Source organism: Marmota flaviventris, chromosome 9 (genome assembly GCF_047511675.1).
Source record: "Marmota flaviventris isolate mMarFla1 chromosome 9, mMarFla1.hap1, whole genome shotgun sequence".
Taxonomy (NCBI): Eukaryota; Metazoa; Chordata; class Mammalia; order Rodentia; family Sciuridae; genus Marmota; species Marmota flaviventris.
The window spans coordinates 100043320-100058536 of NC_092506.1; the positions used below are offsets into that span (position 1 = coordinate 100043320).

The 15217-nt window shown below is 42.8% G+C and overlaps 1 protein-coding gene across 3 annotated transcripts in view; it reads right to left on the bottom strand.

Annotated features, from left to right (window-relative positions):
• Positions 1 to 1046: 1046 nt before the first annotated feature.
• Positions 1047 to 15217, bottom strand: part of Cadm1 (cell adhesion molecule 1) — a 314860-nt gene continuing 300689 nt past the window's right edge. For all 3 annotated transcript variants that reach the window (XM_071616722.1, XM_027930739.2, XM_071616721.1), the window contains 2 exons: positions 5949 to 6080; positions 1047 to 3955 (listed from right to left, as the gene is read on the bottom strand). In XM_071616722.1, the coding sequence (XP_071472823.1) occupies positions 3837 to 3955; positions 5949 to 6080 (251 nt within the window). In that variant the 3' untranslated portion in view covers positions 1047 to 3836. The remainder of the gene's footprint in view (positions 3956 to 5948; positions 6081 to 15217) is intronic.

Below are 15217 nucleotides of genomic sequence, written 5' to 3' on the forward strand. Positions count from 1 at the left end.
TGATCAGGCTGGCTAGGCTTACTGCCCTCTGCACCTCTGACTTATTTCCTTCTTTGCTAAACTGTCCTTATTAAGATCCAGCTCTTGACTATACTCTAGAAACCGCTTCAGATTACCCCTCACTATGCCTGATATATAGCAGGTGGTCAATAATTGCATATCTGCTTTTTTTTTTTTTAATGAAGGCAAAGGACCAGGCCAGGTTTTAAGAAGAAGTGACGGACACAGCCTTTCTCTTTTCTGGAGCTTACCTTTTCTGTCAGAGCAGAGCCTTCCCCATTATCTGACTAAGAGAGAAAAGGGGGACTCAACCACGGCTGGTGGGAGAGGGCACTTAGGGGCTGGTTAGATCTTATCTGCTCATTTGTAAGATTAGACACCATGACTGTGTGTGTGTAGTCATTGCTTACTTCAGCCTGCAAGGCAAGGATGATGACGACAGATTGGATGCTGCTGTCACCCAGGCCTGGAAGTCCTAGCAACCTAAACACAAGTGAGAATAATCTTCCGCAGGCAGCCACATCACTTCTCGGCAGCTCGCACTGCTTTTGTGAAAGGAGAGAGAACTTTAGATGAAGGAGGCAGAATGAATCGTTAAGACACGAAATCCCAAAATAAGAGACAGGTGGAGTAGGCAACACAGGGGAGTTGGTGGGGTGGTGGGTGAAAGAGGGGAGGGAGGGTGGGAGGCGGATCCACAGGAGCGTCTGTCCCTGGCTGCCACCGCTGCGTCCCGCACACCTGCACAGATCACCAAGTCCATCTGGAGGCGCCTCCGTTCAGCCAGGCACCTGGCTCACCTGTCCACAGAGAGGGGAGAAAAGGATAAGGACAGGAAGGATGAGCAGAGGAGAGAGGATGCAATTCCAAGAAACCCGGCCGGCAGCCACTCCTGGCTCATACCGCCAGCTTGGGTCCCCACACTGGGTCCTAAGGAGGAAGCTGGGACCAGAGGCTGAGGCGTCCATAAGAAGTCCATAAAGAGATGAAAGGATCACTTTGTAACATTAATTTTTTTATTAAGAAGACAGATATTTTATAGTACTTCTTTTTTTTTCTTTTTTTTTGTAAAAATGGTATACATGAACCAATACAAAATGCGAATGGGAACATATGGATATGGAGTTTCTTACACTGTAACATTGTCCATGTACACCTTAAAAACAGAACTGGCCTAGAGGGAAAAGTAAGACGTTGGTGTGACTAAAGAACAAGCTTATTTGGCATCAATTATACATCCTTCATTATTTTATATTCCTTTAAAAAACACAAAAAAACAAGTTTGTTCTTTCTTCACTCTAAAAAAAGTGATCAACCTGTACAAAGTAATACTCAACAATACATTTCAAACAGTGCACTGTATACTTAAGAAAAAATACATTAACCAATATACAACTAAAATCCATAATTTCCTGTTTTTGCTTTTATTATTTTTTTCCAATGTGTGGGGCCTACACTTTGCAATCTACCTGAGACGGAAAACACCAATCGAAACACATGAACCTGAGACATGTCAACATTGTAAGCCATAAAGTTACATCAGGAACACTGCACTACTGTACACTTTTTAAAACAGAAAGATGGGAGGTCCCGAAAATGAGATGCCAATTCTGTGAGCAATGGTAGTGTTTTTTGTTTTTTGATTTTTTTTGTTTTTGTTTTGTTTTGTTTTTTTCTAAAAAGAACAACTGAAAAAATCTTTCAACAACATGCTAAATGGTTCTCACCCTTTGATATGGTTACACTATGGTCAGAATGGGTGCTAAGGGCTCGGAATAGAGCTGCACATTATAAAATTCATTGAAAAAGGGATGTTCGTTGTGGCTTTTTGTCTTGATTAAGTGCCTAGGGATAGGAGAGGGGTAAACAAGATGCTGCTCGATAATGGATTTTCTTTTACATACCAGTCCGTTCCCAAAAGGCCCCCATATTGCAATGGTTCTATCAAAGGTTAAAATAAAGACAAGAAAAATAAACACGCTTTCAAATAACAAAGAGTTGACACTTTTTTCCCCTTAAATAAATCAGCATAAGTTTTCCACATAATGTAACAATAGTAAAAATGCACCTTGCAAAATCCAAAATTACTCACTGAAAATGTTATATAATATATATTTATATATATATATATATAGATCTATCTTTTTTTGATGCCATCTTTCCATAGGGACTGTTATCTGGAGTCTGGAGCCTTACCAAAACATATGGTAAGAGTTTCGTTTGCGTCCTTCAGGACTACTTCTAGATTTCCTAGGCATTTCAGTGAAAACCCCCACATCGCTTTAAAAAAATGTAAATGGTAACTTGACTCCTCTACCTTTTCCCAAGGCTCCCCATCTAAGATATGTTCAAGGTAACTTATTTGAGTAGCTATGCAGTATGGCTGCCATCATGCGAGATCAGTAATTTTTTGGCAGATGGTTCTTAAGGCTGAGGAAAGAGGCCAAGGCTAGTGTATGAAAGGTAAAAAGATAAAAACACTCACATTTGAGTTTTGATTAAGTAACTGAAAATCCCTACATGCTGTTTTTCCACCTCTGCTCTGACCTTTCGAGAACTGAGATCGACAGCAGACCAGTGTGAGAACAATACCGGCCCTTCTTTTGCACCTCCTGCCTTTGTTAAGCCAAATCTGAAGGAATGAAAGTTTCACACGGATTTGAGTTGGAAATCCCAGCATGACAAATATCTGTAATATACAGTACATGCAGGCCACATCCTACTGCCTTCCTAACTAAGCACAAAGGAAAAAAAAAAAACCTGTCCCATTCAGTCATTCGCACAACACGCGGACTTGCTTTTTCCTACAAATTAGTGAGAAGTAAGGCCGATTGGGAAAGGTGGATGGAATCATTTGGAACAGAAATAACCAGAGCAGAACTGTCTTTCCCCCCTCCCTACTTCCCCTCCTGTGGCAACTCAAATTTGTCCACTTCTATAAAAGGAACAGACCTCACCTGTCGGGTCTATTTAGGGCACTGGGAAAGGAGGAATCCTTTCTGCCCCAAACCTTTCTGGACAGCGTGGGGTATCTATACTGAGCCGTCTACAGACACAGAATTAAAGACAGATTCAATCTCATTGTGACACACCTCACTTGCAGATAACCCTGTACAGTAATGTAGTTCCACAGCAAACAGAACATTTTCTGAATCACAGTCTAATTTTCTAGTCTTCACTGCTCTAAGTATTTGAAACATGGGCAGCAGCAAAGAGTTTTCATTGTTTGTTCACCCAAATCTTTACGACAACAGAGAAGAATGCATTATGGATACACTAAATTCTGAACTATGAAATCTAAACTGTGCTGGTTCTCCTTTTAGGAAACTGAATTTGGAACTGAAAGCAGTTACCTCAAAAGTAAATCAAAGTAAAAACAGTAACAAAAATGGGGAGGAAAAGAGTTTAAGGAATCCCAGCAGGTAAATTCCAAAATGGGAGATTTTGGAAAAAAATCCAAAACTCATTTGGGAAAAAAAAAAAAAAAAATGCTCACGAAGGAAAAGAAGAAGGAAAAAAAAAAGCAACAAACAAACAAAAAAACAAGGCACAGAATTTTCTGCAATCTACTGAAACTAAATCCAAGTACCCAAGTTTGACTTGGTAGGAAGAAATAAAAATAAAAAACACAAACAAACAAATAAAAAGAGGTGTCAAACAGCAGAGTGTACTTTTCAAAGAACATTTTTTACACAGCAAATCCCAAGCCTTCCCAGTCTCGCACTTTTCCACCCATTCATAAAAAACACATGAGTTTCTCGCAAGTTCCAATATCACTGTCTCTTTATCATCTAAATAGGGCCAGTTGGACACCTCATTGAAACAAAAAGGCTGATCTAGATGAAGTACTCTTTCTTTTCTTCGGAGTTGTTCTGTCCTCCTTCTGCATTGATTATAGCTGTGTCTGCGTCTGCTGCGTCATCGGCTCCTTTGGCTTCATGAGTGAAGTATGTACCTGAAAGATGAAGGGGTAAAGCACCGTGACTGTCTGATGGCCTCTGTGTAAAGTGGTACAGAGATGGCAACTTGCTTTATGGCCATCATCAGCCGAAGTGGTGTGCAGGCAGCAGAGGGGAAAAAACAATTGGAAGAAGAGAGCGAGGTGGGTGAGACAAATGGGGATCCGGGGGTTCCAAAGGCACCACTCCAACTGAACCGCTGCGATATAATTCAGCAAATGAGACATTAGAGCAGTGATTATGACCAGAGGATGTCAGCAGAAGAAGACGTGAGTGGGAGCTAAAATGCAGAAAGCTGGAGAGCTGCTGACTAACGCGTAAACAGTAAACACCAAGGACCAATGACAAGAGATGTGCACGCACGTGGTTAAAGACCAAAGCAAGGAAGAGCAATTAGCCAATAAATGAATTAGGGCCCCGATGACGCTTCTACTGTCATCTCCAATTGTCTGTTTGCACAACAGTCTCCTGGCTTCATGAATCATCATTGACTATCCATAGGTGAGAATGTGCTTCAACTTGCACGTATAGGTTTTATTTTCCTATGCCTTCCATTTCAGAGGGGGGGTTCCAGATTGAGAAATAATTTGACATTGTTACGGCTGGAATCAAGGGCTTCGGATCTGTCTCCATGAACAAGTGATTCTCTCTCATCATGTAACTCTAGCCCGGACCCGGATTCATGGATTTGCTAATTGGCACAGCCACTTTATAATGACAAGACAGAACGTTACAGAGTTGGTGACACTCGTATCACCAAAGCCCAAGAGTTTACATGGAGAAAGACAAGGACTGCACCTCAGTATAGTATGTAGGTAGAACTTAAATTGCCTGGCACAATCAATAGCCCTCCTCCCACAGTACACCATATCCCTGCAGACTTATTTGTATTTAAAAAGGCTGAAACATTTTGCCATATTTTCTGGTTTTCAAAGTGACGAACTGAGAAAGCGGGCGGTCAAGTGCTTCCCTCCTGTATCCTCTCTTGGTCTGTAGTGACGCACACGCCCTCTTCCCCTGGTCCTCCAACATTGCTGCTCAGACTCAGCCCTGCTCCCTGGCCTAACCTCCCTGGCTCTGTCAAGCTAAACACTGAGAGGCCGGAGTTCTCAGCCAGATAGCTCTGAGAGTCCCAAATTGTTCTATGCTTGAGACGGACACTTCGTATCCTAAAGGCGGTTGTCAAGTACCTTGAACCTCCACTGCTGTGCTCAAGGGACTTTCCCCAAACCCAGGTTACAATCAAGCAGTATGCAAGCGCCTAGAAAGCCCTGCAAGCTCATTGCCCAGTGCTTGAGAAAAACAACCGAGAAAGACAAGGGCCGACAAAGAAAAGGAAGAATAAATTACCAGGAGGGGAGAAGAGGCTCAGAGCAGCATGGGGCAGAGAGGAGGAGCACTGGAAAAGATGATTGCCCATCCAGACTGCACAGTTGCTAAGTGTGATGATTAATGGCAATTTAAATCAATTGCCCTGATAATTTAAAAAATACATATTTATGTGGCTTTTAAGGCAAAGGATTTTCTTTAACCTGGGCACATCACACCAAGGAAAGTATTCTAGAGCGCTCGTGACCAGGTTACCCAGAGTTCAGGGTGAGCAAGCAGGGCTAGTTTACCCGCCTCCTGGAGCATGACAGGTGGTGGGTATGCTGTTGCACGTCTGTCCTTCGGGGGTCACACTACACCTTGCACACCAGCCCCTTACTTTATCGCTTTTACTTTATCCCCAATTATGGATTGGAGAATAACAACTCTATAAAGCTTTATATTTAGAGAAAATCCAAATCAAGGAGTGTTCCTCATCAACTCCCAGAGTCCTAATCAGCAGCTGCTAAGATTTCTGCTTTTTTTCTCTAACAGTTTCAGAATCAGAAAGGCTGTGCGGCCACATATGCCAAATTGCCTATCAAGGACAACCTTGTAAAGTCCCCAAATGCAGGGGAGGTGGTGACATGTGGCTCCTGCCTGCCAAAGCACCTTGCTTACCTTTATGTCTGGCAAAATAGCGCCCCAGAATGATGAGCAAGCACAGCATGGCGAACACCACCACGGCCACGACGCCGCCAATCACAGCGTGATCCACTGCCCTTATTGAGCCTTCTTCACCTGCTCGAGAATCTGTTGAAATCAGAAGAGGAATAGGGATGTAGAGCTTATTACAGGACACCAGAGGCCCTGGCCACACTGCCTCCAGGGTCAGAAGATCACCTTCTTTTTTAATGGAGGAGCCAGCGAGAACAATCCAGATGGATCAAGTTACACTGGGTGAACAGACTGACCTGTCCAGTACTGAATTGATCTGTTCTCCCCACAAGGCAATTTCATTATAAGCAGCACAGGAGCACTAATGCAAGTGGAACAAGCTTAGGGAGGCAGGGAGGGGAGAGATGGAGTCTATCCGGTCCTGACCTAGTCTTGGTGTTCACTCTATCTGTATCCAGCTGCAGATCCTAATTAAGGAGGCAGACCTAACTATTTAAGAGCACCCTGAATGGCACCTTTAGGCAATCACAGGAACTGTGGAGGGGAGGACAGAGTATCTTTCTCTAGCTGCCCAGTGGCTTATTTCCTGATGGCGTAAGCACAGGAAAAGCAAGAGCTCAAAAGCCACAACAGTCTGGAGATAAAACAAGGATTATAAGACCAGAGACAAGTGACCTGCTTGCTACATTTAGGATGTATGAGGGAGTAAACCTCAATTTAAAAACCTATTTCAAAAAAGACAGCAAGGAATGATTGTCCATTGCCACAGACGGTTTTTATTTTATTTATTTAACACCTCACGATGCAATTAATTTTCCTTTATAAGCATCCCTCCCTCAGGATGTCTTCTTCCGACTGAGGAACGACATGTTTGGCTGGGGAACAACTCCAGAATGAACCCAGAATGAGCTATGGCGATGCAGAATGGATGTATGGCAGTGTAAACAATTTTAATTTAGGAACGTGGCTACATCACCCCTTGCTGAAATCCTAATGGCACCCGAGATTTATAATGTAGTAAAAAACAATTATTCTCCCGTTGATTAATACATTAACATTTTGGAGTGGAAGCTAAACCATTGTCTTTTTTTTATTGAGTCAAGTACGACACCTCCATTAAAATGATTTACTAGCTGTACCTTACAATTTAAGCACAGCAGCAACAGAAACGGTAAAAATCTTTTAACTTTACATGATTTGTGAAGTCATATGTGAAGGATTTACCATTTAAATCTTTCAGTACAAGAAGCACATGGCCTATAAATCTGTCCCCCTTGCAGTTGCTGGACGCCTAAGAGAAATGCATTTCACCAGGAAGACCGAGAGTGCAAATTCAAGTCAATTTCTAAGAAAGATTTATCTCTGTCTCTCTCCAAAGAACAGAGCAAATCTCTGAAGCCTCCACCTCTAATAATATTTGAAGTTTATCGATCAAGTGTACAGATCCGTGACAGCTAAAGGTAATGGTGCTCTTTTGAGCCGAAACCTGATACAACGCTTTCAGCAGGAGGGCATGATTTACACTTTCTATCGATATTTCCAATTCTGCTTGGAGATTAAGTACTGAAGGATGTGGGGAAATAACTCGTGACTGAGGGTTCCATGAAAAGTGCTTTAATTAAAAGAGTTTAAATTAAAAAAGGGAGTATTTAAAGTGTTTCATTAAGTTACCTTTGAAAGGAGTACAGAAAAACCAAAATCCCAAACCCAAAAGAAATGCCAAATCAGAGGCAGCAGCAGGTCGCCCAGGACAACAGGATGATGGGAGTTTAATTGGAGAATGGAGATGGGTTGGAGGCAGAGAGCACTGCAGCCAATTAGCCCGCTCCGTGATGTGCGAGCCCCTCCAGCAACATGTCTAATAAGCTCGACTTGAAACGTGGTGGCGAGGAATCTCCCTTCTCAGCCGAAAGTGCTGCTGATCACAGATGCTACAGCCTCCATTGTCTTGAAAGTCCTTTCAGGCAGGCAGAACTTGGCCACGGAAATTCTTTTCCTTCTAGAGACAACAGCTTGTTGAACAGGCGCAGTCTCCTTGGGGTGCTGCTGGATTTGAGGTGTCTGCTGGATAAGAGTGCTTTACACACTGGAGACGTGCACCTGACGTGCACAAATTCAAAAGTGTGCACAGGGAGTCAAAAGTAACAGTAATGCCAGCCAGTAGTGCTCTCCTTAGGGAGCTGTAGGGATCTTGTGGGAACGAGAATTAACTAATGTCCGGATGCGGTGACCTTCAGACCTATTGAAGTTTGTGTTTTTAACAAACCCCGTCTGCCTTAGAATTACATGAGGAAGACAAAGTGATACCATGATATTGAGGAAAGACGCTCTACAGGGTAGAAGTGAGGAGGGGTCCCATCCCGGGAAGACTGAGAACTGAGAGGAACTTCTGGAAGCTGCCCGAGACAGAACATTGTAACCCGCTTGTGGGAAGGCACTCTCTTGTCCACTGTTAAAAGAGTGCTTCCCCTATGCCTAGGCACATGATCATTCTAGAAGTCTAAGAAGAGCCAGCCAAAGAGAGAAAGAACACCTGTGTGTATGCATGCGAGGTCTGGGACAAAGAAAAACAAATAATCTCCTGAAAACAAAACCAAAAATGTCTCACTAGGGTATTAATTTTCTGAGTCAAAACTATTCACTTGACCTTTGCTGCCCATGAACTTAGAGCTAAATATGCTATTACTCCCCCCTGCACTTAACCCAAATTAAATACCTACATTCTAGTTATTTTCCCCACCCTCAAGGACATACATATTTTGTAGATACTTATTTATAAGTGCAATCTCTCTAGCTATCTTCTGATACTCACTTTGATCAGAAAGTTTACTACCACCAGTTAATCACCAAGACATTTTTCCTGCCTTCAATTACTACATACGGACACAGAAGGTAACCGATGTTTAATTTACAGGGAGAATTGCCAGTTATGTGCTCCTTACCGCCTCTCCCCTCTCCCACTCCCACCTCCTGGGTTTACTGTGCGAGGAATTAATGGAGTTGTGCCTCTTCATATGTGCTTGTCACAGTGTGTCCTCCCCATGAAGAGCAGAGCTGTTTCCAGACTCATCTCACTCCCTTCATTTCCATGTGTGGATGGTGAGGGTCCTTAGAATGCCACTGACTGGTTCAAGGAGGCCCGGTGACAGGTTCCCTACCACCAGGGAAGAACTGTGTCCACCTGTGGGCGGGGCCTCACTTATGATATGACATGACAGCCATGATGCTACAGAGAAGGAACTGTGCTGACCGAGGAGGTGGAAAACCGGAGGCTGAAGGAAATATTGACCACCAGAGAAGCATGTCTCCAACAACGTCCATTGGTCCCTTGACCTTTCCTGTTTCTTCTCAAGAGGAGAGCTGACCAGTTCCTGGAGAGACTACTCATAAGCAGAAAGGCTGTGGCTTTGCCATCAGCAAGAACTTGCTCCTCTGGGGAAGCAGACCCTTTCATGAAGGTCCTGGTCAGTGCGGCTGTTCTGGGAACTTGCTCTCCAGATTTCAGACTCCCTTTTTGAGTCAGGCAGACAAAGAATCCAGAGGCAGACTCCACAGCTGCCCCCTGCTTCTCAACTGAAAAATAAGTGTGGAGTGGAAAGCACTTCTAAACATGCCCGATCCTCTGGCAAACGGACGTTTCTTCGGTTTAGAAAGTCATGTTTTCTTGTTTCCTAAGAGGCTACATTGTTCCTCTTGCTTAGTAGCAGGTGTAAGAGTGTCTCTATTCTGAGTCTAAGCTCTGCCTCCATCATCCTGAGAAGTGAAGCCGTAGTTCTGCTTGGTATATATATTCCAACCTCGAAGAACCAAGCATGCTTGGACAACACAGTCCACATGGAGTTAAGAATCTCACCTCCAAATCATCTCACATGTGACTTCAAGTGAATTAGAATTGGTGGTTGAATAATTTGGACTTAGATGATACCGTAAATGCTGGGAGATGTTCATGATAACTCTCAGTTCTGGTACAACCTTCCTGCCTGTTCTGTCCCATCCTGCAGTCACTTCTACAGCTCTAAGTGTGACAGACACATCATGAGCTGATTAGTATTCGTGAGTCAGCTTTTCTTTTGGCAAAAAGCTGAAACAACTTGGCTTCAGGTGAGAGTTGACAAGCCACTTGCAGAATGTTAAGTTGGCTACTAATGCTTGGGTCATAGTTTCAACCACCCCAGGCTCACTTTAGCATCTTAGAAATTGTAGGGGGAAAAAAAATACCTCAAAGAAACTCCCAAGAGGGATGCCCCACACTGCTCAGCTTTCTTTACCTTGGGCCAGTTGACCTGGCCTGATCCGTTCTTCATGAGCAATAAGGAGTATGGAGGGGGAAGTTTTGGGGGCAGTAGTTCCCTAGGGCCTGACAAGAAAATTGATTACTACTGGAACTTCAGTTTCCTTCTCCCTCCCCATAAGGGACTCTTCTCTTTTCTGATTGCTTTCACTCCTTAAACCATTTGACAAGAGTTATCCTTAATACAGCACTTTGGCCACCATGCTGCCTGTGGTCAGCAGGGCTCTCTGAACAGGATCCTGGTTTCTATGGCTACTCTACCACCTGGCATGGGACTCATAACATGAGCAGCCAAAGCAGGGATTCAAAGACAACCAGGGAATGGCCAGTATATATTAGATAAGCCTCTGGCAAGGAGGAACTGTGACAGAGCGGTCCATTGGGCAGGAGCCTTACTGTGACTACAGCCTGCCCACTCTGAAGCCAGGTTATACAGAGCCCAAGGGCAGTCTTTTTACCAAAAGGACACCAACTTTTCTACCTCTGAGGAGTGAAGTGTGATACCGTAGTACACAGTGAAACACAGCTACCGCACGGCAGCCATGCCACACTGGCTCATCACTCTTCAGACTTCCTGGTGCAGGCTTTAAGGCACATTTAGCTCACTTGATAAGAGCGAACCACTCTTCTTAAATGCATGTATTTATTCTTTTCATAAGTTATAAACTACTAAGGGTTTCCTCTTAAAGATAAATATTTAAAATGTGGAGGTTCTAATGTTATAAGTCCTCCTACTCCGATTTATTACACTACTCGGATCCTCGACCTTCCCCCATTCGTGGATGAGCTGAGAAAATGTTAGAACTGTTGACTTTTTGCAACAGTTTTGTCATTTGGTTCAGCTGAGGTCTTGCTGGACAAGTCAGTTTAATTAAAAACTCTTAGAATTGGTGTTTATAATAGAAATGCTGCCTCTGGCTTCCTCAGGCTGGTAGGGATTAGTCTATCTCAGAAAAAGCTTAATGACTATGATGTCATTTGCTACTTCTTGCTAGGAAGAAAGGAAAAGGTCTGGCAGTGGATTTTCCAAATCTGAAGCAAAAACAAAAATCTGACTTCACAAAAAAAAAAAAAAAAAAAAAAGACAAAACCAAAACAAAACAAAACAAAAAGCAAAGACCAGACCAAAAACTAAAACACATACACAAAAATCCTGTTACCATCTGAAAAATGTAGCTACTCATTTTCATCACCTATTGAAGCTCTCATCTATGGCAACAAAAATAAGTGTGCATTTTAAAAAGCACAACTTTATTACTGAAGGGGAACAAACTGAATGGCATGCGCTGACAAAATGCCACATTATTTGCTAATCCTAATATGTTATTCTTCTTTAAGATTTGCTTTTCTCAGCACCAATTCAATTATAGATGCTACAAATCCTTCTGACATTTAATTCCCTCTTGTCAGAGAGTAGTAAATGTATACAGTACATGCACAGCTTTCCCATTAAGATGTTAATATATATTGGAGCACACTAGCCTCTATGCAGCATAACCTTCCTTTTCTGTCTTAGAAAATGGAAGGGAAAGAATAAACGTAGGCAAGAAAACCATGAAGACTCCCATATAGCATCCCAAGCGTCTAGTACTACCCGTCAGCTGCATTCAATTCTAGCAGTGTAGCTGCAGCTATACTAACATTTCAAAGGAACTATGTTAAGCTACTTAAAGGAAAACTGCAGTAATCATCCTCATTGTGCTACCCAGAGCTCAGTATGTGTTCATTTAAATTAGAAGTCCTGCATGCAGATCGTGGCTGCACATCGTTCAGTGATCAGACTCAGGCTTTCTTAGACTGTTTCTGCCTACGCTGCTGTCCAGAAAATGGTCCAAACAGGGTACGAGTTAGGAGCTCATCTCCTACATGGCCCATGGGAAAGTGCCCTGGACTTGCCATCAGATCTGGGATGGAAATTGAGCTTTATTACTTTTCTCTGTGACTTCAGGCAGGCCACTCAGGCACTCTGAAGCATTGAACACAATTATACACGGCCCAAGGCTGCTTCGAGAAGCCAATGTGCTGCTGAGTATGGAAGCGCCTATCTGGCTTAGGGCTTGACATATCACAGGGACTCAGTAAATGCTTGCAAAATTTAAATCTTCTATATAAAAGCTGAAGGAGGGTTTTTCTAGTTCTTATCACAGACCCAAGGCAAATAATTATCAGCTTTTTAGGGTGAAGGGTTGTAGTGCATACTCAGCATTGTTCACACATAGTAAGATACCCAATAAATACTGAGTTGAAGTCACCAAACTCTTTTCACTTACATGGAACAGACACCAGTGTAACTAACAGCCTCTCTGTCCTCTATGATAGTCAAGGCTGTGGGCCTGGCAGCTGAAGGCCATCTGGTTCAAGTTATGATTCAGGTATACCATTTGAGTATCAGGAATATGAAATACTTGTTGTCAGCTAAATATGAAAACAAGTGTTGTTTGTTTTTTTAATGTCGATTTTTCTCCCTTATCAAGCTACTCGATTTAGTTTAACCAACAGTAGAAATTACTTGATTGAGGCAACAGGATGCAAATCCTCCCAAGGCATTTAGCTTTTCCAGAGAGACCAAAAGCCAAGCTTACAAGTTGGCTCTGCTCATCTCATAACGATAAAAACTTGGGAGTGCAACTGCCTCTTCCATTTTAAGAAACAGAAAGGCACTGAGGATGACACCAGAGTTTTCCTTAAAGAAGTAGACACCTGACAAAGAGGAAAGAGTTGTAAAGTATTTCCAAACACACAATTCCCACTAGAATCTCTCTCTGCAGAAAGATGCTTCAGTGGATCTCAGGCATTTGGGGGTGTGAGGAAGATGGATTAATGAATATGGTGAAGTCACCCCAAAGCAGTGTCCAACCTGTAGAACTCGAATCTACACTTTGCATTAGGACCTGCCAACTTTTTTAGTTTGGAAAAGAAAGTTCCTATTTGGTGGTCTCCTTCCTCCCCATGGTGAAAGGGTAGCATGTTGGATTATGAGAAAGATCGGCACTAGGATGAAGTTCAAACTTATGCTTGGGAAAGGTTGCAGACGAGCTGGCATCAACCTCAATGTGATTATTTATTTATTTATTTTTAAATTTTATTTATTTCACTTTTTTAGTTTACCGAATTTACTGAATTGAACTTTTAAAGAAGAAATTTGTTTTAACCTTTTCTAACCCATCACTTTCCTATGGCATTTAGGACCACTCAGGGGAACACTGATCCATAACTCAGGGGGACCAATGGGACTGTGGACTTAAAACATCAGAGCAGAGTTTAACTTTTCTCTGAGCGGGAAGGAGCTTGATTTGATGTCAGAAAAGACTTTTCCAGGTCACTCAGCACGTGGCTTTACATCTGATGGTATATGTGGAGTGCCTGACTTTTTCCTCCTCATTCCCTACAGGCACACGCTGAGATGACAAGGGGCAAGACAAACAGGATTCCCAAAGACCCCAGAGTGGCTGTGGATTCCACACTGGAAGGGCAAACCCTCTAAAACAAACTCCTCTATTTCCTCTAGAGGCAGGAGGACCCATGTTTGTCTGTCTCTTAAGTAAATCACTTAGCCCCTGGAGCCTGGTTTCCTCATTTATAAATGGAGACTAACAACCCTTCTTTAACAATTGCACAGGATTGATTTTCCTGAGAATCCTCCCAAGGCTACTCATTCTCATCCATCAGGCCTTCCACTTCCAGTTGCCTTCCTAGGTGAGCTTTCCTGAACTACCCTCCACCTCTCCTGTTCTAGTCCTCACTTTCATATCTCCAGGTCCCCCTGGACCCAGCATTGGGTACTGTGTGAAACAAACTCAATATCTTGAGTGTGTCTCCCCGACTAGGAATTCACACATGCGAGCAGGGCCTTGGTCTGTGAAATCCATGGGCCACCTCAGCTCCAAGCCAGTTCTGTTCACTGCTGCCTGCCAGGTAACAGCCAGTGCCCAGCACATGGGCCTCAAGTAGGTTTGTCGAATGAATTGAGATCAAATGAGCGAATGTGTGTGGAAAGCCTTTTGAAGCTATAAACCATGATACAGACACAAGTCAAATAATACCACACTTCACCTTAAATGTATCTGTCCAGTCCCTCTGTTTTCTGACATTTTCTATATTATCATTACTGTTAGTCTACCAAGGACATTAAACAGCCTGTTTGCCAAAATGGAGTCATACTTTATGTGGGGGTCAATGAAGAAAGCATCTCCTTAAATGCTATGGTGACTAAGTTTCTCATACATTTTAAGCAAGTCAGCCAGGCTTTAGGGCACTCTGGTGACCGATGGTCTCATATTCCACACTGACTGACAATGGGATCCTACAGGCCTTTAAGTTGTTCCATCATCTAAATTTAGAGCCCATGCTGCGTTTATAATCCATTTAGGGAACTACAGTTGATTCACTGGGTCCCTCCTAACAGCTAGGCAAGGGTTATTAATGTCATGCAGAATTTGCCCTCCACTCATACTTTTTTTTGTGGATTGCTGAGGGACATGTAAGACTTTTTCAGATCACTTTCTCATTTGTAGAGCAAGAGTTGAAAACAGCTCAGGTTATTTCTTATTGGTGCCTTTGTTTCAAAAGCAGAAGTCTGATGGATTGCTTTGATTATGCTGGAGGGCCATTATCTGGTACACTATTTACCCTGTTTACCTCCTCACTCCACTAAACAGATCCTGAAGGCCCCTCCACTGCTGAAGAGAGGGAGGCAGCTGGAGATATTTTTTAAAAAGTTTTAAAATCAAATAGAAGGACAAATATGCTTAAAGCTATTCTATTCCACATGGGTGGCAATAACCACCAGCTGTCACCAGGAAACAGCAGATGTAATTGATAAAACAATTCAAAAACTCATGCAGATCCATCATCAATAAAGTTAACACCCAAAAAAGTAAATGAAAGGGTTCCAAGTAGAACTGGATGAGCTCCCTAGGTCTGCCAATAATTAAATCATTGAACTACACACAAGCATCATTTTTTTTATGCAGATTACAGA